We start from the raw sequence: 25,802 nt of genomic DNA, 5'->3' as shown, positions 1-25,802 counted from the left end.
CTTTCTCAATCAGCCAGAAGGGCAAGGGAGGACCTAGGTTAAAGCTTAAAACTAGGGCTTTCTTGCAAGTGAGCCTCTTCCCGAGCTGGAGTGGCCTCCTGGGACAAAGTGCCAGACTAAGAAACAGGGAGTTGAGCATCTGGGTGAGTTCAGCAGCAGGGTGAGGAAGCCAGGCCCCAAAACACTGCCCTTCACTTCCCTGGAGAAGAGGGGCACCAAACACCAAAACAAACAGCTATGCCATCGGGCAGCAGGGTGGGGGTTATCCAGTGTTTTGCACAAAGTATCTTATGTATGACTATATGCCTCATGGGCATGAGTTATTAGTGTGTCCTTGGTGCAAAGAGCAGCAGACCCTCAGAGACCAGGTTTGCTCTCTTGAAGCCTTGCTTGCAGATCTGGAGAAGCAGAGGGAGGAAGAGCAGGACCACAGTGAGACAGCTGGGGATGTACAGGCATCGTCTGGCGGGCAGCTCCTGTGCTGCCAGGATAGGAAGTCTCAGGGCTGGAGGACATTCTGGAAAAGAGGGAAACCATCCCCTTGTGGGGACCCCTTCTTCAGGAGATAGGCTTGTATCCAGCTGCACTAAGGATACTTCTCAGGGGAAGGGAGGTTGGGGGCTTCTTGTAGTGGGTGATTCTGTTGTCAGGAACATAGTGGGAAGTCTGTGCTGGATGTGAGGACCACAAGGTGCCTGATTGTGGGCATCAATCTTGTCTAGGTAAGCTGATAGACTCCACTACTGAATCATTCGGGTTAAGCTATCAGGCTCAAGGGGTGATGTAATAGTGGGGGCATGCTGTCCTCCTCTAGATTAGAAACCTGAAGAGGACTTTGAAGTGAGGAAACAAATCAGGGAGGTGCCAAGGAGAGACAGGGTTATAATCATGCGAGACCAATTATCCTCACATCCACTGGGTCAATTTGTGTTCTGGTCACGAAAGAGAGACTGGAATTTTGAATTTTGAAAAGAAGAATTTTGAAAAGAAAAGAATCAAGCTGCAGATTCAGAGAGGGCCTTCAGAAGATCCCTGAGAGGAGCAGGCTATGGACTAATTGAGAGCCTTCAGCTGCAATCCTAACCACGCTTTCCTGAGAGTAAGCCCCATTGAACAAAATAGGACTTACTTCTGAGTAGACCTGGTTAGGATTGTGCCCTTCATCTCCTCCATTGGATGCAACTGCTAATAATGTCCAAAGTCTTTGTTTTATTACAGTAACATAAAGATATCGCTGTGTGTGTGTGTGTGTGTGTGTGTGTGTGTGTGTTAGCTAGCAGAATCAACTGACCTAAAGACAATGTGCATCTCCATTCAACTCCAGTCTGCTAAATTGTATTTATTATTTATATTTTAAAGACATCTTTTGGCTCAATATGGGCTCCCAGAAAGGACCTTAGAAAATGTTCAAAACCATCTAAGGTGGTGGTCCTCAGCACACTTACTTCCTAAGCAAGTGTGGAAGAGGACCTAGCCAGGACTAACCCAACTTCAGTAGCAATCCTACTGAAATCCCTCCCTGCGGGTGCAGCTGTGCCATCAGAGCATGCACTGCATCCTGTGGGGGGGGGGCAGTCCTGGATGCCTCCTCAATGCTAAGAAAACATTTGTTCCCTTGCCCCAGGGTAAGCCTCTGCTGCCCCAATGGGTCTGCTGAGACCTGTGCCAACTATTTTGATGGCACAAGTCCAATTGGACCTGGGTAGGTGGATCAAGGCCAGGAAGGGCATTGGCAGACTTGTTGCCACTGGTAACTGCCCTTCCCACCTTCAACACACCCCCATACCCACCCTAGTCCTTTCCCCATTCCTCCCACCTCTGTTCCACCATCCTGTGCCACCTTAATGACACTGGGGCTCCTGTAGAAGCCACTGTTGCTGGGCTGCCTCTGCGGTGGTGGTCAGGTTGCACTCTCTGATGTGTCACACTTTGTTAAGCTGTCAAACAGTATAAGCTGTTAAGCACTGCACTGCTGGAACATGCATTTTAGCAACATGGCCACCAGATAGGATTGAGCTACAAGTTTAGGTCCAGGATTCAAGTGACCAGCTGTTCTGTATTTAGAGCAGCAGGAAGTGCAACCTGGCAATACAAATACAACACACTGTAGTGCTGCTCAGACTTGACTCGTACGTAGGCAGCACAGCGTCCTGTACCTTGAGATTCACAGCTGAACAGGACAGGAACTGCCTGAGTTGTGCTTGTGGATCTGGGAAGCTGTGTACCCATCACCTTGCAGACACCTGAGTGAGAGATGGTTGAACTTGCCCTTATTCGTGCCCTGGGAAGGCTAAGAAGTTGGGTGGATAGTAGGAGGTCAGGATGAGCCCAGGGTGTGCAGCACGGGCAGCATGCAGTTTTTTCTTGGTGGTTAGGCTGAGAAAACCCATTGTGAGGCTGGAAAAAGAAACAAATATACCAAAGTCAGCCAGAAGATCTGCAGAGACAGAAATGCCAGACACACACACAAGCTGTGTGGAGATCTTTAGAGCTCCACCAAGACTACTTCTTTGACTCATCTGACTAACCCTAATGCTATGAGCTGTGGACAGTGAGTGGACTGCAAAACCCTTAGAAGTGGTCCATGAGGTCTCAGAAAAATAATCACCTTTGATTCCTTCCAGCGTCTCGTCAACTGAGCTCTTCCCCTCATGGGCCACCAGAGAGGGTGGAGAACAGACTGCCCACAGCCAGCACTGAGACAGCACAGTCAGCTGCATCTGTGGGTGGTCCATTATTTACCCTCTCTGGTAGACATGGGGGGGAGTGCTTGCTCCGGAGACACTTCCCCATGGACCACCAGAGAGGACAGAGAATGGACCATCTTCAGCCATAGCCAGCAACAAAAGCAGCAACCCACAACCCACAAATCCTCTCCATAATTAATAAATCTAATAATATCTCTAATAAATCTCTAATTATTACAAATTTAATTGTATTTTTATGTGTCGAGGGAGGGTGGGCTGAATTGTTGCATGTGGTCCACAACAATTCCAAATTTGCCGCAGTGGTCTGCGGGCTGCCAAAGGTTGGGAACCACTGTGCTAGGCAAATCCTCCAACAGAAAAAGGCTCTTATGTCCAGCAGTGTGTAGCTAATTGATCACCTCCTGCTGCTGCTCCAGGGTTGAAACACACATCAAGCACAACCAATGCAATTGTGAGCCCGTTACTGCTTTGTGTGAGCATGTGAGCTACTTCAGAATGCCAGGTGCAAGGGACTGACACCAGGATGCAGGTCTCTTGTTATCTTGTGTGCTCCCCGATGCATCTGGTGGGCCCCTGTGAGATACAGGAAGATACAGGAAGCTGGACTCTGGCCTGATCCAGCAGAGCTCTTCAGAAACCTGGCCCTGCAGCCACTTCTTTGCATGCTGGTCTTGGATGAACAAGGTAAGAAGTGTAACATTTTTAAGTGCAGTGGTCTGTTTTCTGTCCTCTATAAGTTCATTCACAGATGTCTTTGAACAACTGTTTTGGTAAGAACATAAGAAGAACCCTGCTGGATCAGGCCAAAGGCCCGTCTAGTCCAGCTTCCTGTATCTCACAGTGGCCCACCAAATGCCCCAGGGAGCACACAAGACAACAGGCACAACCTGCATCCTGGTGCCCTCCCCTGCATCTGGCAATTATAGGCAGCCTCTAAAACCAAGAGCTTGCACATACCTACTATGACTTGTAACCCATAATGAACTTCTCCTGCATAAATTTGTCCAGTCCCCTCTTAAAGGCATCCAGGTAAGATGCCATAACTGCTTCTTGTGGCAAAGAGTTCCACAAACTAATTACATGCTGGGTAAAGAAATATTTTCTTCTGTCCTAACTCTCCTGACACTCAACTTTCATGGATGTCCCCTGGTCCTGGTGTTATGCAAGAGGGAAAAGAGCGTCTCTCTATCCACTCTGTCCATCCCCTGTATGATTTTGTTCCAGAAATCATTTGGTCCAGAAGAGTGAGGCGCAAATGCATCGCTACTGGACAGCTTTGCAACCAACTGCTTTTTGCACCTTCTTGGAGCTGCCCTGGTTTTTGGGGGGGCCTTGGACAAGCCTTTCCCTCTCCAACAGTCAGGTGGCCAGGATGCTTGCTGTCTGCCTCACTCTATCCTGTGGGAAATGCAAAGAAGCCCACGCAAAGCCCTTTGTACATCTAAAGTGCCATTTATGTTATTGCTGATATAAGCGACACACAAAACGATTAGACACTCACACCAGCCTCTGCAGCGTACAGTGTGGCTTTCCCAGGGCTGTGCACAGCTGCCTGACGCCTCCGTCTCCCAGCTCGTTGTCCCCCAGGCCCAGCTCCAGTAGGCTCTCACTGGTTTCCAGGACAGAGGCCAGGTCCTCACATGCAGCAGCTGTGAGACTGCAGGTGTGGAGCCTGCAAAAGAGAAGATGCGGCACCTTAAAAAGATCAACACACTTATTCTGGCAGAAGATGCTGTAGGTTGCAGGGAGTGTCAGAAGAAGGCAGCTGCCTACAGTGTGTAGTGAGAGTCAGGAAGCCCTGAGTTTAAATTGCATTGCAGCTGGAAGCTGGTGCATGGCACTGAATTAACACAGCTACAATCTCTCTTATTTTATCAGAATTGTGACTTACCTTGCAGGATGGCTGTAAGGATTCTCAAGGTTGAGGGTTGTGCATAGAATACAAAAGAAAAATTGGGTGTGGACAATGTGTGCAGGGGTGAAAGACAGCTTTGTAAGAGCTCCAGGACTGCGGAACATCAGGATGTAAGGGAATGAGACACAAAACCAATCTTCTCCCATGAGTTTATTTCATTTATCTGTCATCACCCTTCAGTTTAGCAAAAAAAAAAACAAAAAAAAAAACCCTAGTACTGCCAACAGTTACTGGCTTTGCTCTGTCCTGTGCCTCAAAAATGTGTGTGATGTGCAGAAATTAAGCTGGTTAAACTTTTCCTGTCTCTAATTTCCGGCCAGGAAGAGCTTCACCTGCTAATTTTTTGTATGTTGAGCTGCTGTGAAAAGCATGAGGGCAGAGCCAGTGGAAAACAGCTGGTACCTCTCTGGCAAAACAGCAGCCATCTGACCTGTTGCTGTGTAACAGAAGATTCTATACAAAGGTCCAAATCACAAGTTTCCAGCTCTGACATAGCTCTGCTATTGGGGCATGTGCTGCATCCTGCAGTTGGGGGGCAGTCATGGATGCCTCCTCAAGGTAAGGGAATGTTTGTTCCCTCACCTTGGAGCTGCATTGCCCCGAAGTTGATGCTGGAAAGTGGGTTAGGATTGTGCCCAAGATTGCTTTGCCAGGAGCCACCCACGGGACTTGTTGAGGGGTGGTGGCAAAGGTACAAATCTGCATTTGGTGAAAAATCAATTTCTTGTGACAAGAGTTTGGGAGAGCTGTTGGGCTGAGTTTGGAGTGCACTTCTGTGACTGGTATTCTGGGGCTGCCCTGTCCAGTCCCAGTTGCCCGCAAGCCAGGCCCCATAGCTCCCAGATGCAAGAGATGGTTGTCATTTCACTCACATGAGTCTCTGCAGCCTGGATTGTGGATGCTTCAGCCCTTCACACAACTTCTTGGCTCCCACGTCCCCTAGGCGATTCTCCTGCAGATCCAGCTCAGTGAGGTGCTGGCTTGAACCCAAGACTAAGGAAAGGTGCTCACACGCAGCAGCTGTGAGATTGCAGCTCTGTAGCCTGGGGGAGACAGAGGGGAGCTCAGGAGAGAGCCTTTGTCTTTTTGTGGGAATTTGTTCTCAGGCTGAGGATATTTGCTCCCCATCTTTTCCTTCCATAGCACAGGAAGGTGAGGAGAGGTCACTCCATCCTGTAGGCAGATGTGATAAATCATAGATGTGGATCAGGATCTCATGGCTGCTTGCTCATGGCTCAGGTAATTTAGGCCCAGAGCTGGTTGGGAATGGAATGAGGCTCAACAAACTGAAATTAAATCCAGACAAAATGGGGGTCCTCCTGCTTTGGAGGACTGCGATTCAGGCACTGGATTGTCAAGCGGTTCTGAGTGGGGTTGCACTTCCTCTGCAAGAGTAGGCTCACAGCTGATGGGTCCATCTGGATGTCCCACTGCCAGGGGAGGCTGCCCAACCTTATTTCCATTTCCCATAAAAGAGCTATTAACTCATCTGCAGAATCAGTGGGATCAAGTAGAAACAGGAGAAGACAAGCACCCCGTTCCTCAGCTATATAACAAATGTCGGGAGTGATGCTGCTCTTGATTTTGAATGCCACATTCTGTTTGGGGCCAGGGAGCATCAAGTCACTTACCGCAGACTTTGCAGCTTACAGCGCACATCGGTCAGTCCATCACATAAGTGGATCACTCCCAGATCATCCAGGGGATTTTCACCCAGGTCCAAAGTGGTCAGACTCTGGTTCGTCTCCAAGACTGAGGAGAGAACTTGGCATGCGGCAGCTGTGAGTCCACAGCGGTTCAGCCTGCAGGAAGGAAGTTGCATGGCCCAAAGATAACGCCAAAGGGTAACAAACTGGAGAGAGAGAGCTCTTCCTTGTGTTTGCCAACATGTCACTCACAAGTTTTCTAAGTTTAAATATGTCTGCCATAATTCCCCCATTCTATCAAATATGGTGGACATTAAAGTCCCAGACAGCAATGTATAGCGATTATACCTAGTATACTAAATTCTCATTGGCAACCCAAGATCTTCAAAGGAACAAGGCAAAAGCTAAAACAACTTTGCGAAAATATTAAGAAGTAGATCTGTGCAGCTTTGCTCACACTTGCCACCAGGCAGCTAGAAAGGTCCTACCTAGTGGTTTAGCCATGAGCCTCTCCAGCTGGTCTGGTGCAGTTGTGCAGCCATTAGTGTTGCATTAAGAATTGTTCAGGTTAATGGCCAGAGTCTATGAAGGATTTCATTTCCAAGTATGTCATCCACACCTTTGGTGGGCTTTTTCAAAGGACTAGAGGTGAGAACCACAGACTGTTCGTCTCACCCCAGAGCAACTGTCAATAACTGTCCACTGATCTTCTACCTGCTCACCTTGAGTTTCTTAAAGAACTCTGAACTTTCTTTTCACAACCCAATTCTTTTCCTGTTCCAAATCCCTGAATCCTCACCTTTCTAAGGGCTGGTAGCCAAGCATTGCTGATGCTCAAAGTCTCCTCCTCCTGATTCATATTGTTACAGTGTTTTGTATGTTCTCATAAGAACATAAGAAGAGCCCCCGCTGGATCAGGCCAAAGGCCCATCTAGTCCAGCTTCCTGCATCTCACAGTGGCCCACCAAATGCCCCAGGGAGCACACAAGGCAATAGGCACAACCTGCGTTCTGGTGCCCTCCCCTGCATCTGGCAATCGGAGGCAGCCTACCTCTAAAACCAAGAGCTTGCACATACCTACTATGACTTGTAACCCGTAATGAGTTTTTCCTCCAGAAGTTTGTCCAATCCCCTCTTAAAGGCATCCAGGCAAGATGCCATCACTACTTCTTGTGGCAAAGAGTTCCACAAACTAATTACACGCTGGGTAAAGAAATCAGTCGCTTCCCTGTAAATCTCAGTCACTTCCCTGTAAATTTGAGTGTGGTATTGAGTAGTTGCAGACAATCCTTATGCATGTTGGAAAATCCATTCTATAGCCTGCCTTTGCTACATGATCAACTGATTTGTCAACCTGTAGCAACCGACAGTGTCACTCATGTTCTTTACCCTGATGCTCACACTCCTTGTTGTGGTGTCTGTGCACACTTGACCACAGCTACATGTGATTCTATAAATCCCTGCCAGGAAGAGGAGGTCCCTTGCAACTTTTGCTGAACATACGAGACTATGGCCATTAAGCCCAAACAGTTCTTACTGCAACCCTCATAGTACTGGCCATGAAAGTCTTAGATCATAAGTCAATTGCACAGCTGTTTCAGATCATGGCAGCCACAGGGAAAGCCTGACTGTCAATGGGCCCAACTCTGTCCAACTTTCCAGCACTGATGCAGCTACAATGTAGTTCTGAGCTGTTCCCTTACCTTGAAGAGGCCTCGGAGACTCCTACTACCACCATAGGATGCCTTGCCTGCCCCACTGGCATGGCTGCATTGGTGCTGGAAAGTTGGATAGGATTGGGCCCAGTGTGCAGCTGCTTCAGCACTTGGGTGCATGTGCTGCCTGGTAGAACCCGAAGGCAGCTGTGGCCTCTCCCCCCATGCCTCCTGCCAAGGGGGTAGTTCCATCACATGGGTGGGGGAATGACCTCTTTTGGTTTCAACCCAGGAAACAGTCCAAACACTGGAGGCTGCTGCTCAGTTCAGGCCTTTATTTGGGGGTGCTATGTGGAGGGAGGGAGGGAGGGAGGGTGGGGTGGGGGGGAAGGGCTTTCAAAATCTGAGCTTCTTGCAGCCCTCTTTGCCAGAGTGGCCCTGCTGGTCCTTCACATCACTCCAGCAAGGTAAATAAGGGGTCAACTGGAGGCTCTTTGTCCTGGTGCTTCCCTCTGGGGATAAGCACTTGGGTGCGCAGCTGTGTCCTTAGGCTAGGGCTGTGGGGGGCGGGGGTGCTAGGGGTGCCCATGGACCCTCTCTGCTTATGGTTTGAGACAGACCGGGGGTCTCCTGGCTGCCACATCTTCCCCCTACTTTGGGTAAGATTTCTCCTAACCCTTCTCTCCTACTCTCCCTCTTTCTCCTCCTCCTACTCTCTCTCCTGCCCCACTCTTTCCTTCTCCCTTGCTGGTCCCCAGACCTTCCCACCAACTCCTGCTATTCTCCATGTCTTCTAGTTGTCTAGGGGTCACCTTCTGTCATGGGGTCACCTCCTATGTCTCCTTTTGCCCCCCCCCTCCTTTTGAACCCTCTCACCACCACATTTCTGTCCACCCCTCAAAATTGCCTGCTGGCTCACTGGCCACCTGGAGCACACACTGCCTGCAACACATTATCCAGACCAGCCACAATCACCCAAGAAAATAATTCAGCAGGGTGAATCTGATGAACCAGATGTGTATGGGGGGGGAAGGGAACAGAGAAAACTTGGAGAAGGGGGAAGACACAGAGTCGGCTGGGGGGCAGAATGGAAGGCAAGATATATGGGGAAAGGTGGGAGGGCAAAGACTGAAACCAAGAACCTAAAGGAAAGGTTGAAATGGAGATGGAGGATGAAAGATACAAAAAAGGAGGAAAATTGAAATAGGGAGAGACAAATGCACAAAAGAAGGGACATTTGGGGAGAGAAAGGTGAGAGACAGCCAGAAAAAAAGGAGGACAAATTAGAAAGTAATGTCAATGTAGAAGGGGCAGGGATACACGTGCTTTGACCAATATGTCCAGTAAGCAACCAATCACTGATTTTAGGGGCTGGTCATACCCTGCATCATTTGGTTGTGGGCTCAGGTTGTGCTGAGTTAAAAGCTTGGTACCCATTCTGGATACAGGACAACCAAATTGTCCAGGTGACACCAGTGGCATCGCTACTTGTCCTGGACCTGGTGCATCACCCCACCATGTGTGCAGATGCAGAAGTAATTGACAGTGATGTGATGGTGTTTTCATGTCACCACCAAGTGCTTCTCGCATGAAATCTGCTGCAGAACACTCCACTTCAGACTCGGTCCACTCCGAGGTCTGCAGCGGCCAGGCTTGGAGCGAAGGAGCAGCTTGCCCGACTTGGCTGAGGTCGAGCAGAATTCAGCTGACTCACTTCATAGTTGCTGCGATCTTGGCTAGTCCTCATGTGGCTGCCCCTTCTGGCCTGATACCTGGGGTAGACTGCCCCCTGCTCCCCACTTGCTATGCCACTGGGTGACACTATTTTTGGGGTGAGTGTCCCTGATGTACTTACTGGATCTCTGAAGACTTCAAAAGACCTCTTAAGAGCTGGTTGAGTCCTGTGGTCTCCAACTCACAGCCAGCAAGTCGGAGTGAGTGGAGACCATCAGAGGCTGACAGACAAAATGAAAGAGCCACAACATCTGACTTAGTGGAGAGCTGGTCTTGGAGGTCCAGAGCTTGGACTTGTCCCATCACATGCTTGGCAAGCTCCAGATCCTCCATCTCATAGAGGCAATGGCACAATTCCAGCAGTTGCTCCCCTCTCCTGAACGACTGTTGCTTGATTCCTTTCTCCACCCACCTTAGCAACTCCTGCTGCATTCCTGTCCCAAATGTCTTGCAGCCCCAGGTTTTCTGTAGAGCCCTCAACCTCCTAGTATTGGAGAGGCCAAAGAGGAAGCGCACCAGCAAAAAACAGTCACTTCTGTTTTCTTTCTTATTCCCCAAAATCTCCTCCAGGCCTTTCAGAGGTGTTGCTGCCCTTCCATCCACACACACAAAGTAGAACAAGGCAGCAAAGAATTCCTGGAAGCTGAAGAGGGTGAACCTGTAAGGGGCTGCTGGGTGGGCCTCTCGATGAAGCACCCTCCCACTCCTGGAAAGGGTTTTCAGGTCTGAATGGTCTAAGCCATGGCCCTTCACTGTGATCTCGCCAAAGGCCACTGCCTGACAGAGCACCCCATCTTTGGCTAAGGAGCAGAGCCCTTCCAGCAGGTTCAGCCTGGAGTGATGTCCCAACAGGCTAAAGAGCAGCATCATGTGCACATCTGTGACTGTCGCAGTCTCTGGAATCTCCCTGAGGGTGTCCCTTTGGGGTGTCTCTTGGCAGATGGAGCAGAGAATCCAGCACACAACAGGGAGAGAGCACAGGCTGAACAGGGACTCATTTCTCCTCACAGACTCGAAGGCACAAGTGGCTTCTTCTTCTCTGCCCTCAAAGAACTGGTGGAAGTACTCCTGCCTCTGAGCCGGGCGAAATCCCAGCACTTCCACAAACCGTGGTGACCGCAGATACAGCTGGAGAGACTGCAGAGCCTGAGGCCTTGTAGTTACAATGAGGTGGCTCTTGGGGAGGAGCTTTCTCTTCAGCAGGCCCCACACCACGTTTGCCGGAGCCTGTTTCCTGTGCTGGTCACTGCTCGCTACGTCACTCGGGAGGCCATCTTGGTTCAGTTCATCGAAACCGTCAACAAGGAGGACGACACTGCTTTGGTTCCTCAGGATGTCCTCTGCTAGGAGGGTCCCTGGGGAGCAGCCCCAGAGCAGCAGGTCAAATATGCTCACAGGCTCACTGCTGAGGCTCACTGCCCCACAAGAGATGTAAAAAGCATAGTCAAATTTGCCCTGCCAGAGCTTGCCAGATGCCCAGTCCAACATCAGCTTCCGCAGGGCAGTGGTTTTCCCCACTCCAGCAGGTCCCAGCAGCACAACAGTTCTGGAGCTTTGGCCATCAGCATCTGTGCCAAACACACCTTCTAAGCCCACCACTGGGGAGTCTTCTGGGCGAGCCCCCCCCCTCCCAGTCCATCCTCTCCTTGGCCATGAGCTGTGCACGGGCCCTTCCTAAGGGGTGTGTTTTCCTGGTAAGAAGCAGCTCTGTGTATCTTCGGCTGAGACTCATCACTGGGTCAGAGCTGGAGCCCCATTCCGGAATACCCCAAAACACCTCTTGGACGTACCTTCTATATTTCTTCCTGCAATCTGATATAATCACACAGAGGGGACACTGGTCAGACGGGACCACAGTGTTTCACGCCCCAAATCCCAGATTCAACCCTCAACGCCTCTAGTACAGGGCTGCCAAAGATCAGCCATGGAGGCTTTGGAGAGCGAACAATGCTGAGCCAGGTGAGCCTGCAGTCTGACTCAGTGCAGGGTCACCTGTCTCTGTCCACCTGTCAAGGAAGGAGTTGGAGAGCCACAGATCAACCAAGGAGAGTGGCACCTACTGGTTAGTGTTCACTCAGCACTCACAACCCACTCTGAGGCATTTGTAGCATAGTAAGTATTATCAGTTGCTCATATTTGCTGAGAAACTTGCTGTTAAAGGCACAGGCTAAAAATAGTAGGGCAGGCTGTAGTTTAAGGGTTTTGTTCAGGAAGGGCCAAGCTGCTGCTTAAACCACATTCAAACATCCCCAAACATTCTGCACCCTCGGAACCTTAACTTTTGCCATTGTGTTGTAATCCAAGTGGAAAGTAGCCAAGGGCTGCCTCAGAATATCTTCCAGTGCAAAAACAAAACCCCAACATGTAGCTTAAAGCACTAGTAGGCAGCACATTAGCCCCAAATACAGAGGTGCAGAAGTCAGCCACAGCAAGGTAAAATATATGACCATCCCACTGGTGTCTTCTTCATGTGGCTTTGAGAAGGCAGCCTCAGTACATTCCAAGAAAGGAATGGAAGATGATGAAAGTGGACACAACCAACCCTCTGTCCTGACAGCAGTCCAGTTCACTTTCAAGCCCAGACCCTACTGAGTGCCCTACCCAGGCCAAAGTGCAATGTGCCATGGTGAGGAGATGGTGTGCCCTGGGGGAGGGGGGGGCTCCTGGATGCAAGTCTCATTTCTGTCACAGGTTCGTCCAAGAAGCTCAGGACAGCATATCAGGTTCTTCTGTGCCTCCAAGGAAGTTGTCCTCCAAGGGAGAGGCAGCTGAGAGAGAGCATTTGGCTCAAAGCCACCCAATGAGCTTCACGGCAGAGTGGGGATTTGAACCTGGTTCTCCCAGATCCTCCTCTAGCGCTAACTGCTGCATGGTTAACTGGCTCCACTGTGTAATATGGGATGGGTGACACACTCTCTCCACCCCCCCAGCAAGTGGAAGATAAAACTTAGCATTTGTGTAGTACTTTCTACATGTGCAAAATGCTCCACATGCGTGAGCCTTCTGTTACCGGCAAGCATTATCTCCCCATGTTGTAGCTGGGGAAGTCTGATGCCAAGGAGGAGTGGCCAGCCGGTGAAAATTCATGGCAGAGGCCAGACCTGAACTGGTCCTGATTCAGTCTTAGGGTGCAATGCTTTGCATATGCACTCAGAAGTCCCACTGTGTTCAGTGAAGCTTACTCCCAGGAAAGTGTGTATAGGATTGCCGCCTTAGCATCTGTGCTACATCAACTACCCATCAAAGAACTGATGCATATTTGTTAAATACTTTGCAAGTTTAAAAAGCATCCTTGTATTCAAAAGAAGTTTTACTAACAAATGACTCAAGTAAGAGAACTAACTGCATGCTGTAGGGAAAAGGCTGTATTTGCAGAGTTCTAGGTAGCTTCTTCAAGAGGCAGATGAAGGAACCTGATGATGGGTAAGTGTTGGGGTGGCCAGGGGTTCACTCAGGACACGGGCTGGTGAGAAGGCATGAAGGGCCAGTGTCTGGGTGGAGACAGCCCAGAGCACTCAGGCTGGCTGTGAGGACCAGGATGCTCCAGCCCATAGGGGCTCAGTAGGTTCAAGGAGCACATGTCGAACACTTCTGTCATCGCTCTGCAAAAGATGGAGATGGAGTCACTCAGAGTGCTGAGAGCACCACTGTGATCTATTACAGACGTCTGCTAAACTCATCACCCCACAACACGGCCAGATCCCGTCTGCCCTGGGCCCAAAATCCTGCCCCCATCTGATCTTTGTCTCTCACCCACAGCGATGATTTCTACTGGAGAGATTCCAAACATGTTTAAAGCCAAGACGCCTGTGGACTGGAGAGGGGAAGGAGGAATTTGGTGCAGCAGGCAGAGAAAGTGCTTGGCTCCCCCATTCCGCTGGTTTTGGTGTTTTGTTTTGGCTTTGGGGCTCTGTTGCTTTCTTCTGTGTTTATGATAGACTGTGGGACACTCAACCCTTTGGGAAGACCTTCTGCTACGACAGAGTTCCTGAACTCTTAGTTTACAAACAGCACCCTCTTCTTTACTGCCAGGCACTCTTGATTCGCAAGGCAAGGCTGGCACTCTCCTGTAGATGCCCCTCATTGCCCCAGGATATTCCATTTGTAAAATTTGGGTTTTTGCAAATGTGGGGCAAGAATAACTTGGGCATGGAGGGGTGAGGCAAATGAGAGAGTAGAATGGGAGAACAGGAAGGCAAGCCCATTATAGAAGTTGCACCTCTGACTACTGAACCCTGTGAGTGACGTCTACCAAGAAAAGGGCTACTTTCCAAGCCTGCCTGGAAGCTGCACAACATCATCTCACCTGCCCCCTTTTTTCTCTAACACTGTCAGAAAAGCAAAGATGAAGCTTTTCCCAGCAGGGATCACCTGTTGGGCTTCTGCCTGCCACACAAACCTAAAGGCTACAGAAACCTTGTCAAGAAACAAAGATGATGGCAACCCTGAACATAAGAACAGCCCTGCTGGATCAGGCCATAGGCCCATCTAATCCAGCTTCCTGTATCCCACAGCGGCCCACCAAATGCCTCAGGAAGCACACCATCAAGAGAGCCTTGCTTACCATTGCATTTCCACTGTTGGAGTCTAGTGGCGGAATCGCGCAAGTTGATAGCCCGGAGAACCTCAATGGCCATTTCTCGGGCCCCCTCCTTGCCATAGGCCTCAATCAGCAGCTGCACTGTGTCCACAGGGTCAGCGCTTTCCAGTTTGCTCCAGGCAATGCTCTCCGTGGCCAGGAAACGCAGCTTATTCTTGAACCGCTTGAAGTTCTCCCCACGAAGGTCGTCCAGGGCGAAGAGGAGGGCATCTTCAAGGGCTTCCCCCATCTCTGTCATTGCAAATCTGCAGCAGGAGACGGTGCAGTGGGGAGAGTGCACTGCAGCAGCTGTGACTTCATCACACACCAGGCAGACTTTGCACTGCCTCTGCAGTGACTTTCATTTTCATATTTACACTTGAGCATGATAAGGACACAAGAGGCAGTCCATCCACACATACACACTCATTCACCCTCCCCAGCACGGTATCAAGATGTCAGCCCCAAGCTCACAGAGTGCATCTAAGATGGTAGAGAATGCAAAACCCCCAACCCAGCAAGGGACTGTTCTGAGGGGGCCCAACACCCAAGCGATGTGGTGGGCATGAGGGTGGAAGGCCCTTGCCAGGTTGCAAGCAGCTGGGTGAACACTTGCCTCAAGCAGCACCTGAGGGTCACACAAGGTTCAACTCCCAAGTTGTCTCCCCAGACACCAACTTGGTAACACACCAAACTCCACAGCCCTCAGGGAAATGCTTGGTGAGGTTTGTGCTGGAGCATCTTACCATGAATGAGCCCACCTCCCTCTCTGCCACCCCCAGCAGCATTCAGAGCTGCATAAGAACATAAGAACAGCCCCCCTGGATCAGGCCATAGGCCCATCTAGTCCAGCTTCCTGTATCTCACAGCGGCCCACCAAATGCCCCAGGGAGCACACCAGATAACAAGAGACCTCATTCTGGCGCCCTCCCTTGCATCTGGCCTTCTGACATAGCCCATTTCTAAAATCAGGAGGTTGCGCATACACATCATGGCTTGTATCCCATAATGGATTTTTCCTCCAGAAACTTGTCCAATCCCCTTTTAAAGGCATCCAGGCCAGATGCCGTCACCACATCCTGCGGCAAGCAGCCCGAGGTGACTACCATGGTCTTTCCCTGTGTCACATGTCACTGATAGAAGACACCAGGCTGTCTCCTACAGTTCAAGACTCCCCCCCCCAACCACTTTTCCTGAGGACAGTCAGAGAAACGTCACAGCAACTCACCAGGAATGATGCAGACTGATGATTCCCCACCGGTTCCTCCTGGTGGAACTGCCTGGAAGCCTTCGCAGGCAGAACTGAAAGCAAAATTTGCTTCCCACAGACTTTCCCCCTTCTAGGCCCCCCTTTGGCAGCACCACTTCCGACGCTGGGGTCAGGGTGAGGGCAGGCTCTCCACATCCTGGCAGGCCCCCTTCTGTTGGGAGTTAACACACTGCGAAGGAGCCATTTGCAGACCCCTGAGCTCTGCAGCAAGGTGCTGCCTTCAGACAGAGTAGACAGGTGTACCAGTCACTGTTTGACCCGTCCCGAGACCGCAGAGCTGCCGTTATCTGAGTGAGGTCAGATGAGAAACAAAACTAGGTGAAAAGCTTGTGCTTAAGTGAAGCTGTGCCTTCCTACCACCACCAGGCCAGACATTTCAGTTACAAAGCTGAGAAGCGCTCAAGGTCGTTGCAATCTACAAAGCTGTGCAGCACACAGCTTGCACAGGGTGGAGAAGCGAGTCTCCCTTTCCCCTTGCGGGGAGGGGGGTGACCTGGTTTCCAAACTCAGCCACCCACTGAGGGTGGCACTTCTCTCTCCTCTGCATCTTCTGGTCCCTGCTTTTTGCCTCTCTCTGGGCATCCTGCCCCCCTTCCCATATTCTTCCTGCTTTCAAGTCTGCCATTTGCAATCCAGCTCACCTTTTCTGCAGATCCCCACTGCTTCTTTCTCCAGCTTTTCCCTGCCTGCCTTACTCCTTCATGTCCCATTCTTCCCCCCCCCCCCCGTCTCCACCACCTTCCCTCCTCCCCTGGAGCATCTTTTATATCCAGGCACCAGCCCAGCCCTGCCACCCAACTGGTCACAGCTCACTTATGGTGTCCAGTGATGTCCTTGAAGGGGCCATTTCTGCTGCATGACCGATTACCAATGCTCTGCTCCAGACCTGGACGCTACTCTACATCTTCTCTAATTTATATCCCATCTTCCCTTTCCATAACACAGGGACATGTGGCATCTTAACAGCAGGCCCAGGAACAGCTGCTGCCAGGTTCTTCTGGGTAGAGGGCTGCCTAGGTTTCCTGCCACAGGCATGTTCTCCCCCCCCCCAACTGCTTTCCTGCTGCTTAGAAAGCTGCTGTGCAGGGAAGAGGCACAAGCAGCCAACGTGCCCCCCTGGTACCTGAGGTTCAAAAGGAGAAAACACCAAAACAAATTTTGCTGTTAATAAACTGCTTTGGTGGTACACAAATCAAATACATATGCTGGCAGCCAGTCAAACCCAATTATTCAAGTCCCAGCAGCAGGACTGGCAAATCTTGTGATATCATGCTCAAGAGTCCTCAAGAATATCACAGCAACTCGGATATTGCCTGTTGTGGTCATGACAGCTTCTAGTCTTGATTGCTTTTGGACAAGCTGAAATACAGGCTGTGGCAGTATCCAGCAGCATCGCTGAGCAGTTCACCAGCTAGTAAAGCTCTGCCATCTGCGCCAAACTCAAGGCTCAGGCCTTCCTCATCCTGAGCACAACTACAGTAATGCACTGTATGCAAAGCTAGTCTTGCTCGTTGTTTAGACATGTTCACGCACGCAGAACAGTGGCCCATCTTACGAGAAATGGGCCACAAGAAATCGCAGAAATGAATGGGCCAGCAGGAGCCCCAATACCACTACTATAGCAAGGGGTAGGCTCTGTGACGTCACTTACATCCAAGTTGAACAGTTATTTATTCTGAAGGTTTCAATTCATTAAGCCCAATACAGCCATTGTGCCTTCACTGCTCTAACCTGTCAGTCTCCAAAATCTATCGAGAGCACTCCCATGAAGCTTCCTGTGAACACGATGCAGAGAGGCGAGGCTTTGGCAGCTACCCCTTATTCTTGGAATCTTCCCTCCCACCAGGCTGCAGACATCCAAATGAGAGTCTCTTAGAACTGGCACATAAGGTTTTGGCAGCCAGGAACAAGGTGGGTGGGACAGAAATCCCACGTGCTAGGTTTAATTAATGAATTTTTAAATATATAGCTTAAATATATGCCCTGCCTTGAGACTTTTGAATAGAGTAGGCTACAGGTTTTACAAATAATGAATTAGGTGCCATCAGCATATGGACCCAAATTACCCCGTTCCTACAAGAAACAAATGTCAGTCACAGCAGTGTTGGGGGCTGTTAAGATTTTATTGTGGTCCACAACAACAGCAGGTGGTGCTGCAGGTCTGGAGTTCCCAGCCATTAGGCTGGATAAGAAACTAAAATAAATTAAAGAACAATGTAAGCAGGCAGGGAAAACTGTACAGATTAGCATTCAACTCCAGGAAAGAGAAGCTGCTCTGGGCATCATCCTGCAGGCTGTAGCACTGCCAGCAGAGGAGAGCCTTGGAGGGAGACCTTGAGTGAGAACTGGTGCCTGGTCACAGGGCTGTCCTCACTCAGACGCAGGTTTCAGTTGCTTGGCAGCTTCCATCTGGGACAGCATTTCATCCCATTGCACGAACTGCTTAGAAAGGAGCAAAGTCTGAAAGAATCTTTAAGGAAAAAAACATTCAACTGCAGAAGTGCAAGCAGAAGAGGGGAGAGCCTCTCAAGAAGCTGGGACCAATAGTCTGCCGCCAGATCAAAAGAATAGCTGGGCTGACAGAAGAGAAGATGCTTCCACCCACACATGGCAGCCAGCAAAGGCAACCGGAGTTCACACATTCCAGCCAATGACACAAAGGCAAGTAAGGATACCATTTTGTTGTAATCTTCCAGGAGTAACCTGACATTCTCACTCACTGCTTCGCACTGGTCCTGCAAGATCAAAAGAGCATCAACATCAAACACCTTCTTGTGACAGTCTCACCTTGCCAGTTTGGTGCTTGAAAACTAAACCAGAACTTTGCAGGGGTTGCATTCCAGAAGAGCTGCTCTATAGCAGAGTTCTGGGCAGTACTCTTTGCATAGAGTGCCAGATCTTTTCACCCACTGATTGGTCTAGCAAAGTGGTTCTCAAGATTTTAGCACTGGGACCCTCTTTTTAGAATGAGAATCTGTCAGGACCCACCGGAAGTGATGTCATGACAGAAGTGACATCATCAAGCAGGAAAATTTTTAACAATCCTAGGCTGCAATCCTACGCATATTTATACATACAGATCTGTAACATTTCCCCAGTGCAGTTACATACCATACTGTTATATATACATACCATACTGTATGTATATATATACATACCATACTGTTTTTATGGCCTCTGTAATGTGTTTTTAAATGTTTTTATTTTTTATGTATTAATGTTTTTAAAATCTGTTGTTTTTAATATGTTGTTAGCCGCCCTGGGTCCTGTTAGGGAGAAGGGCGGGATAAAAATAAAGTTTTATTATTATTATCTATTATTATTATACCATGATAGCTTCAAGACTAATGTATTATAAATAAAATGTTGTAATAAATGGGGACCCACCTGAAATAGGCTTGCAACCCACTTAGTGGGTCCCAACCCACAGTCTGAGAAACACTGGCCTTGCAGGCTTGGGGATTGGCACAGTTCAGGGACTTGAGGCTCAGATGTGCTGATAGCAGTACAGCAGAGTACCCCAAAGAAAAACTGTCGTCAGCCATCCTCTTATTGGAAAGAACTGCAAATCAGCAGAGCGCTAAGCCAAGCCAGTCCAGTAGGTTGGGGTGGTCTGACTTTCAACTTTAGGGATCCTGGACCTTTAGTAATAGTGTAGAGGAGGGAATTTCAACAGATGCAGCTGAAATTGTTAAAGGTCCAGGATCCCTAAAGCTGAAAGTTTGCCCACCCCCTGCAACAGACCAAAAGGTCACGTATCCAGGCCACTAAACGTGTGCTGAATTTTTGCATGAAAGATGGGAAGTGGGGGATAGAAGAGGACAGCACCAAAGTTCAGCAGAAGATCTCAGAAAGTGATAAAAATTTTTTTACATAAGAATCACTCCAAAGAGTTTTACATGCTGTCCTAAAAAAGACCAGAATCTACTTGAGTCTTCTCTATTGCACAGGAAACCCTTTATCTTTTGAAAGATGACTTGCATGGATAAGCCCACCTGTGCCCCAAGAAACCTTGAGGTTGCAAGTATCAATTCTCTTTTTGCCTTAAGTGCAGCCTTGTTGGTTCAACAAAATGCCTGCAAATGTTTCACTCACTCTCTTCTAGTGGGGGGAGAGGAAGGGACAGTGCTTAAGAACCTTTCATTTCCACTTGCTTTCAGTGGCTGGCTCTGTCACCTCTTTCCTCTTTCAAATGTACCAGAAGTGACCTCAGTGTGAGAAAGGGCCACTTCCTGAAACGAAAGAAAAAAGATGACAAACTGGAGCTGAGAACACCAGCTGCACTGAGTGCTGCCGAAGTTACTCCACAGGTGCATAGTGGGGGGAGGGGAGAGATTACAGCAGCCACCACTTGCCATTGGCAACGGAATCTATGTATGGGCAACCAGGCAAGTGCTTACTGGCAAGGTGGGCACACTAGCCCCAGACATCCACAGGCCATGCTCCTAGAAGAAAAGCAGTGTGTGACAGGGAAGGATGCACAATTCAGAGGCAAACAGACCAAGGCTTTTCTCTTCCAGTGTTCAGAAGGGCTTAGAGAAGTCCTCCTCAGGACAGCCGCTGCTATAGATCATTAACAGTTTTCCTCTGCATCCCTACTACCCCCCAGCGTCTTTATGCACTCAGCAAAAGAGTTAATCAGTCACACACAGCATAGTGTAAACAAAACAGGACCCAAGATTTTGCCTTCCTTTTTAGGAAGAAGGATATACTCCAAACAAGAATGTATCTGGATCTGCAGCTGCCAAGTTCTTGAGCCAAGACAGTGAGGAGGTGGAAAATCCAGACTAAACAGCGATTCTCTGTCATCCTACCTGCTGCTGAATGTGGATCTGGGAGAGTCTCTGCAGTTTGGCAGCATGGTCAGGAGCGGCTGCAAGAGATGCCAGCTTGATTGTCAGGCTCCCAGTTCTCAGCAAGTGAGGCTTTTTGTCTTCCACCCTCTAAAAAGTCCCCCCCCCAAAGGCAACTTACCACTATTAGAAAAAACAAGTGTCACTAAAACAATCATAAAATAATCCAAAGACAGATAACCAGCTAAATTAAGAAGCCAACTGGAGAGTAAAGGAAACACACAAAAGCATGAATTTAAATAAATACCAGCTTAAGCAAAGTATTTGCTCACCAGAAAAAAGACACCAATGAGGGGAGCCAATTAGGCCTTTGAGGGAAGGGGGTTCCAAAACCCAGAGTTGTGACTGAGAAGGACCTGTCAGATGTTGCCCCCTCCCCACTGATGGACTTCAGAAAGAGGGATGCGGAGTCTAACGTTCAACAAATTCTGATACATGGCATTTTAGGAAAAGGCCCTGTTTCTATTAACAGGTGTCCCCACTCCCCCAGCAAGTGCTCGGTTGCCGCACACCAACTGCATTCTTCTACATCAGGAGCTTCTTTGCTGCACTAACTCTGCATTCTTTCAAAAAGGTATACAATCTGAGCTCAGTGCAGGTAACAAAAAAGTAAGTGGCATCTTTCGATTGTGCAACAATTTACATGCATATATACAAGCTAGTATCAAGCTAAGTGCAATACCTGGAAGACACAGCAGAGGAGGCTCTTGCTTTCTAGTACAAGCCAAGAACCTGGTAGCTAGGAAATATAGATTTTTTGGGGGAGGGGGGAAATATAGATTTTTATTTAAAAAGTTGGGACGCACTCACCCTTGATGTGTGCACTGTCCAGGTATGGCTGGAGGGCATTCACCTGCTCCAGAAGTGCTGCTTGGGCCAGGATGGATTGCTCTTCTGCTCAAGAGAGGACATATGATATTACGGAGGCAAGAACCATATGTCTCTCAGTGGCTGTAGCTCATTTAGTTATTGCTAACTGTTAGAAGCCAGGTATCACCAATCATGAGATTTCCCCAACAGCTTTAATCAAGAGTCTGACTATAGCTCAATTTGTAGACAACTCCCCCATCATCCTTTAATTCACTAAACTTAAAGGGAGCACCATCCCTTATAAATCTTCTTCCACACTCAGGTAACCAGAAGGCAACTCCACTGAGAGTGGCCCAGTTTTTGGAGGGCAAACTGGCAGGTACACAAGCAGGGATTCCCCCCCCCCAACGACAGTGCTTATGCTTGCGAATTTATTACCAAGTGCTCATCTGGAAATTATTATATCTTCTCAAAAATCACAGCACACTTTGCTGATCCTAGAGGAGTTTGGAGGGCAAACCGGTGAACTTGCTTTTGCTTCTGTTTTGAATGTTTGTGCTATTTGGTATCGCAATGGCTTTTTACAGCACAGCATTCCTATGCATACTGATTTATAAGCAAGGGGAACTGTGTTCAAGGGGACTGATTCACTAGCACAAATATTTGGATTGCATTCTTAATTCTCTTTACAAATGTCTTTATTGCAAACTGAACTGGAGACAGACCTGGACCACAAATGCAGAATAGAATTCAAAACTTAGAAAAGGGAATTTTTGTAGAAAAGAAAGTGATGCTGATCTCTATACACTGGGTGCTGAGAGGGTCTGAACTGCTCTAGTCAGTCTCTTCTTTCTGAGCCTTCAACAATACCAACAACAGTAGTCAGAATTTGTTTTGTACTAAATTAAAACTTCTATGGAAATGGGCAGAATCAGAGCTCTGCAGGAGTACTGCAATGACAAATTATGTGGGAAAGGGACAGCTCCATAATTTAGGATATAATCTGGATCTTCAATGGCCAAACACTTCACTGCAAGATACCCAGCATACAAATATCTAAGTTATATAAAGTAAACAACACTGTATTTCACAAAATACCTGCTAAGATGAATTGCAACTTCATGGCATCTGGAATGGCCATTCGATCAATGTACTGAGGATCCAAATATTTTATGATATCTTCAACTTGGATTGGAAACAGCGTTCAAGAAGAGAGAATTAACTTCAGAATGTGGTAATAAAACAGAAAGCACACTTAAATATTATCAATTTAGACAAAATAGCTGTAAGCATAAATCCAGTTGTCACATGTAACCAAGTCTAAATACAGGTTGAGACTAATTATTCACATGGATGGCAAAAAACGCACTATAGCAAATCAATTTAAAAAACAAAATTTCTTTGCTCTGGTGATTAAAAAACAGCCTTGCTGACCTTTGTGATGTAAGATAAGAGCCATTAAGAAGACAATCCATCAATGAGTCATCCTCCAAGCACTTCACTCAGTCCCTCTCTTCAGCAATGCAAAGTGATCACCTTTCTTTCAGTGCTCAGGGGGAAGCGAGGGGTCCACTGGAGAGAGAAGGACTGATGGACTGTCAGCCAGCTACCATCTCTCTCTCTCTCTCATTAAGGAGGCTATTGTAAAAGGACTGTTCAGTTTTTTAAACTGATTTTAAAGGGGTACATTTTTCCCCTTCTCCAGGGATCAGCACATTCCTTCTCATTTACAGGGGCCATTCATGTTGAGTCAAATTTGTGTATAAAAAATCAGTGTATAGATAGGCTGGACCTGTACTTGGAATTCATAGCAGCTGAGAACAAGAGCTGTAAAGGTAAAATCTCTGACAGTCATGAACTCTTTCGATGGCCTCACTTGCTCACTGTTCCTTCCTCATAAGGGAATACCACCATGATACCTTACACAGCTTTAGTAAGCATTATCAAGATAACATGCATGATGTAATTTGAACATCCAAAAGATGCTACAGTATTCTTCTTTGCCATTTGCTCCCATTGCCATGGTCTTACATGCTACTAAAAGACTTTTTTTTAAAGCACATGTTTCTGAGACCCCAACAATAATCACTGAGACCAAGAAGCTTCCCAGGGAAGCAGAAACTGCATGCACATACTTGTACACATTACCCCTCCCTCCCACTACATTAGCAATCAAGACTGATATATTTGGACAAGCAGCATCAGAATCTGTTGCTGCATGAGGAGGACCTCAGGGATCTTCTGGAGGTTCTCAGAGGCTGAATCTCCCTGAACCTAACTTTGCCCACCTCTGGGTCAGATTGTGGGATTCATGGGGCTCCACCTCAACAGCCTTCACAAGGGAATGCAAAGTTGTACTGCGATGAAGAGATGAGATTCTCTTGCTCTCCTGACATTACATTTTGACCGTATTCGTGAGCCTTTTGCCACCCCCAGCAATCATACAACTTCTCTCATTTCAGCTACTACTGAGCCTATTACGAACTGGTATTCTTAATAAATGCAACTAAGGCTGCAATCCGAACCACACTTTCCTGAGAGTAAGCCCCACTGAACAAAATAGGAATTACCTCTGAGTAGACCTGGTAACTGGAAAGGACTTTTTGTGCCCGAAAAGGACTTACTTTTTTTGTAAAGTATTTTCACTCTTTCTCTTTTGCTTGCGATGTTCCCCAAAGCCACCTGAACTTTGACCAAACCGTCTGCTATCTAGAAGACAAAGGAACCTGTTAACAACCATGCAGATGAACAGGAATGAGCAAAAACAGTAATAGAGGCCCAGTGGACGTGTGTGCCGCAAAGGAGGAAGGTTTGACTAGGTCCAAGAGGTGGCTGGCTGGCTAACAAGCCGTGCAGGGCAAAGAAGCTTCCTTCCATGAATGGAGGGGAGCAACCAGAATGACTGGGCTGGGGCACCTTCCCCATGAGGAAAGGCTAGACGTTTGGGCCTCTTCAGCCTAGAAAAGGGGCGCTTGAGGGGGACATGGAGGAAAAGTCCATCATGGGTTACAAGCCTTGATGCAGGGGTGTGTGGTGGGCAGGTGAGGCAGAGCCTCCACACCGGAGTCCTTCGAAAAGCAGCACCACCACCGACTGTGTGAGGCGCACAAGTACACTCAAACCGCAGGCAACGCGAGTGGTTTGAGTGTGCTTCTGCGCCTCACACAGCGGTGGCACTGTTTTTCGAAGGACTCCGGTGGGGAGGCTCTGCCTCACCTGCCCCCCACCCACCACTTTTCAAAGGACTCCGGTGGGGAGGCTCTGCCTCACCTGCCCCACCCACCACACACCCCTGCCACGGTGTCTTGTAGCCTGTGATGGACTTTCCCTCCACCAACGTCCCTTGAAAGGCATCCAGGCCCAAACCCACCCACATCAAGTGGCAGGGAGTTCCATAGGTCAGCCATCCGAACTGTGCCATCGCTCGCTCCCCACCCACGGGCCTCGTCCTCCTCGAGGCCGCCCACAGCAGTCGCCCTCCCGCAGCCTCTCCTCTCCTCTCCGCCCCGGCCCGCCCAGCAGCCCCTCAGCACTGGCAGCGGCTGCCGCGCGCGGCCTCCAAGGCTACCTTCCTGACGCCATCGTGCCCCCCGCGGGCCCCTCCGAAGACGCGCTCCTCCAGCGCCGCCAGGCGGCCCTGCAGTTGCCGCACCTCCGCCGCCGTGGTCGCCGCAGCCGCCATCTCGGCCCTGCCCGAGCACCGGAAGCGAGGCAGCAGGGCAGCCAATGGGAAGCGACTCGACCGGAAACGAGGGGAACGGGGCGGGGAGAAGCGCCCGGGAACGCCTAGAGGCCACGCCTTTCTGGTGGGCGTGGCGAAGTGGGCGTGGCGAAGAAGCTGGGTTTCTGGTGGACGGGATGAAGCGGTTGGGAACGCCCACAAGGCCTATCGCCTTCCTGATAGGCGGGGCGAAGTGTCTAGGCCTCGCCCTTCTGCTGGGCGGGGCGAAGAATCTGGGAACGCCCCAGGCCACGCCTTTCTGGTGGGTGAGGTGAAGAAGTTGGGAAGGCGCAGAAGGCAGGCCCTCCTGGTGGGCGGGGCGAAGAAACCGGGAACGCCCACAGTCCCCAGCTGCGCGGAAGGGGCGAGGCGCCCCCTGGACGGCTCTGCCGCAAGCCCCGTGCTCCCTCTCCAGGGAGTTAGCCCCATTGGAACAAATGGAACTTGCTTCCGAGTAGACACGTCTAGGCCTCGGTCGGCGTTGTATGCAACTAGTGCCTGCAGAGGGTCTTCTAATGGGCGGGTCACCCGGTGCTTGGAGCAGGCAAGGAAGCCGAGGGCTCAGCCGGGGCGCAGCGCAGCCCTAAGCGGACCCTCCCCTGGAGCCACTGCGGGCGCTGGGGCGGAACAGAGCCGTGTGGGTGGAATGGAGCGAGAGCGGTGGCGTAGCTGAGGGGGGCCCCCTCCCTTCGGAGCCATTCCCAGCAGCGGGAGCAAAACGCAGCATACAGAGCCAGGCGTCCATGGAGCGGGTTTGGGGCAAGGACCACACGGAGGCCGCCTCTGGCCCAGGGAACGCACTGCCACTGGACAAGGCAGTTTCACCACAAGGCAGAGTGCAGGGAAGCCTCCCCGTCGTTGGTGACCCTTCCACACAGGAGCACCAGCAGTGCTCTTTGGAAAGCTTGTCT

General features: G+C 49.5%; 1 protein-coding gene and 1 pseudogene across 1 annotated transcript; both read right to left on the bottom strand.

The window, feature by feature from the left end:
* Positions 1-1,355: 1,355 nt before the first annotated feature.
* LOC136640664 (NACHT, LRR and PYD domains-containing protein 3-like) lies at positions 1,356-15,566 on the bottom strand (annotated as a pseudogene).
* A 2,045-nt stretch (positions 15,567-17,611) lies between these two features.
* On the bottom strand, positions 17,612-24,892 carry DCTN3 (dynactin subunit 3). Its single transcript, XM_066614765.1, has 7 exons — positions 24,739-24,892; positions 23,795-23,879; positions 22,269-22,355; positions 21,171-21,254; positions 20,322-20,380; positions 18,183-18,242; positions 17,612-17,967 (listed from the first exon to the last, which is right to left on the bottom strand). The coding sequence occupies exons 1-7, from the start codon at positions 24,850-24,852 to the stop codon at positions 17,878-17,880; spliced, it is 579 nt and encodes a 192-aa protein (XP_066470862.1). The 5' UTR covers positions 24,853-24,892; the 3' UTR covers positions 17,612-17,877.
* Positions 24,893-25,802: the final 910 nt, after the last annotated feature.

This window comes from Tiliqua scincoides, chromosome 2, assembly GCF_035046505.1.
Source record: "Tiliqua scincoides isolate rTilSci1 chromosome 2, rTilSci1.hap2, whole genome shotgun sequence".
Classification (NCBI taxonomy): Eukaryota; Metazoa; Chordata; class Lepidosauria; order Squamata; family Scincidae; genus Tiliqua; species Tiliqua scincoides.
This window is presented reverse-complemented; position numbering and strand designations above follow the sequence as displayed.

Bases quoted from the DNA above. Each gene is read 5' to 3' on its own strand.
- DCTN3 (XM_066614765.1), bottom strand. From the start codon at position 24,852: ATGGCGGCTGCGGCGACCACGGCGGCGGAGGTGCGGCAACTGCAGGGC. The intron at 23,880-24,738 runs GTAGCCTTGGAG...TTTGTCTTCTAG, and splicing joins GGCACGATGGCGTCAGGAAG to ATAGCAGACGGTTTGGTCAA. The intron at 20,381-21,170 runs GTGAGTGCGTCC...CATCTCTTGCAG, and splicing joins GGACAGTGCACACATCAAGG to CCGCTCCTGACCATGCTGCC.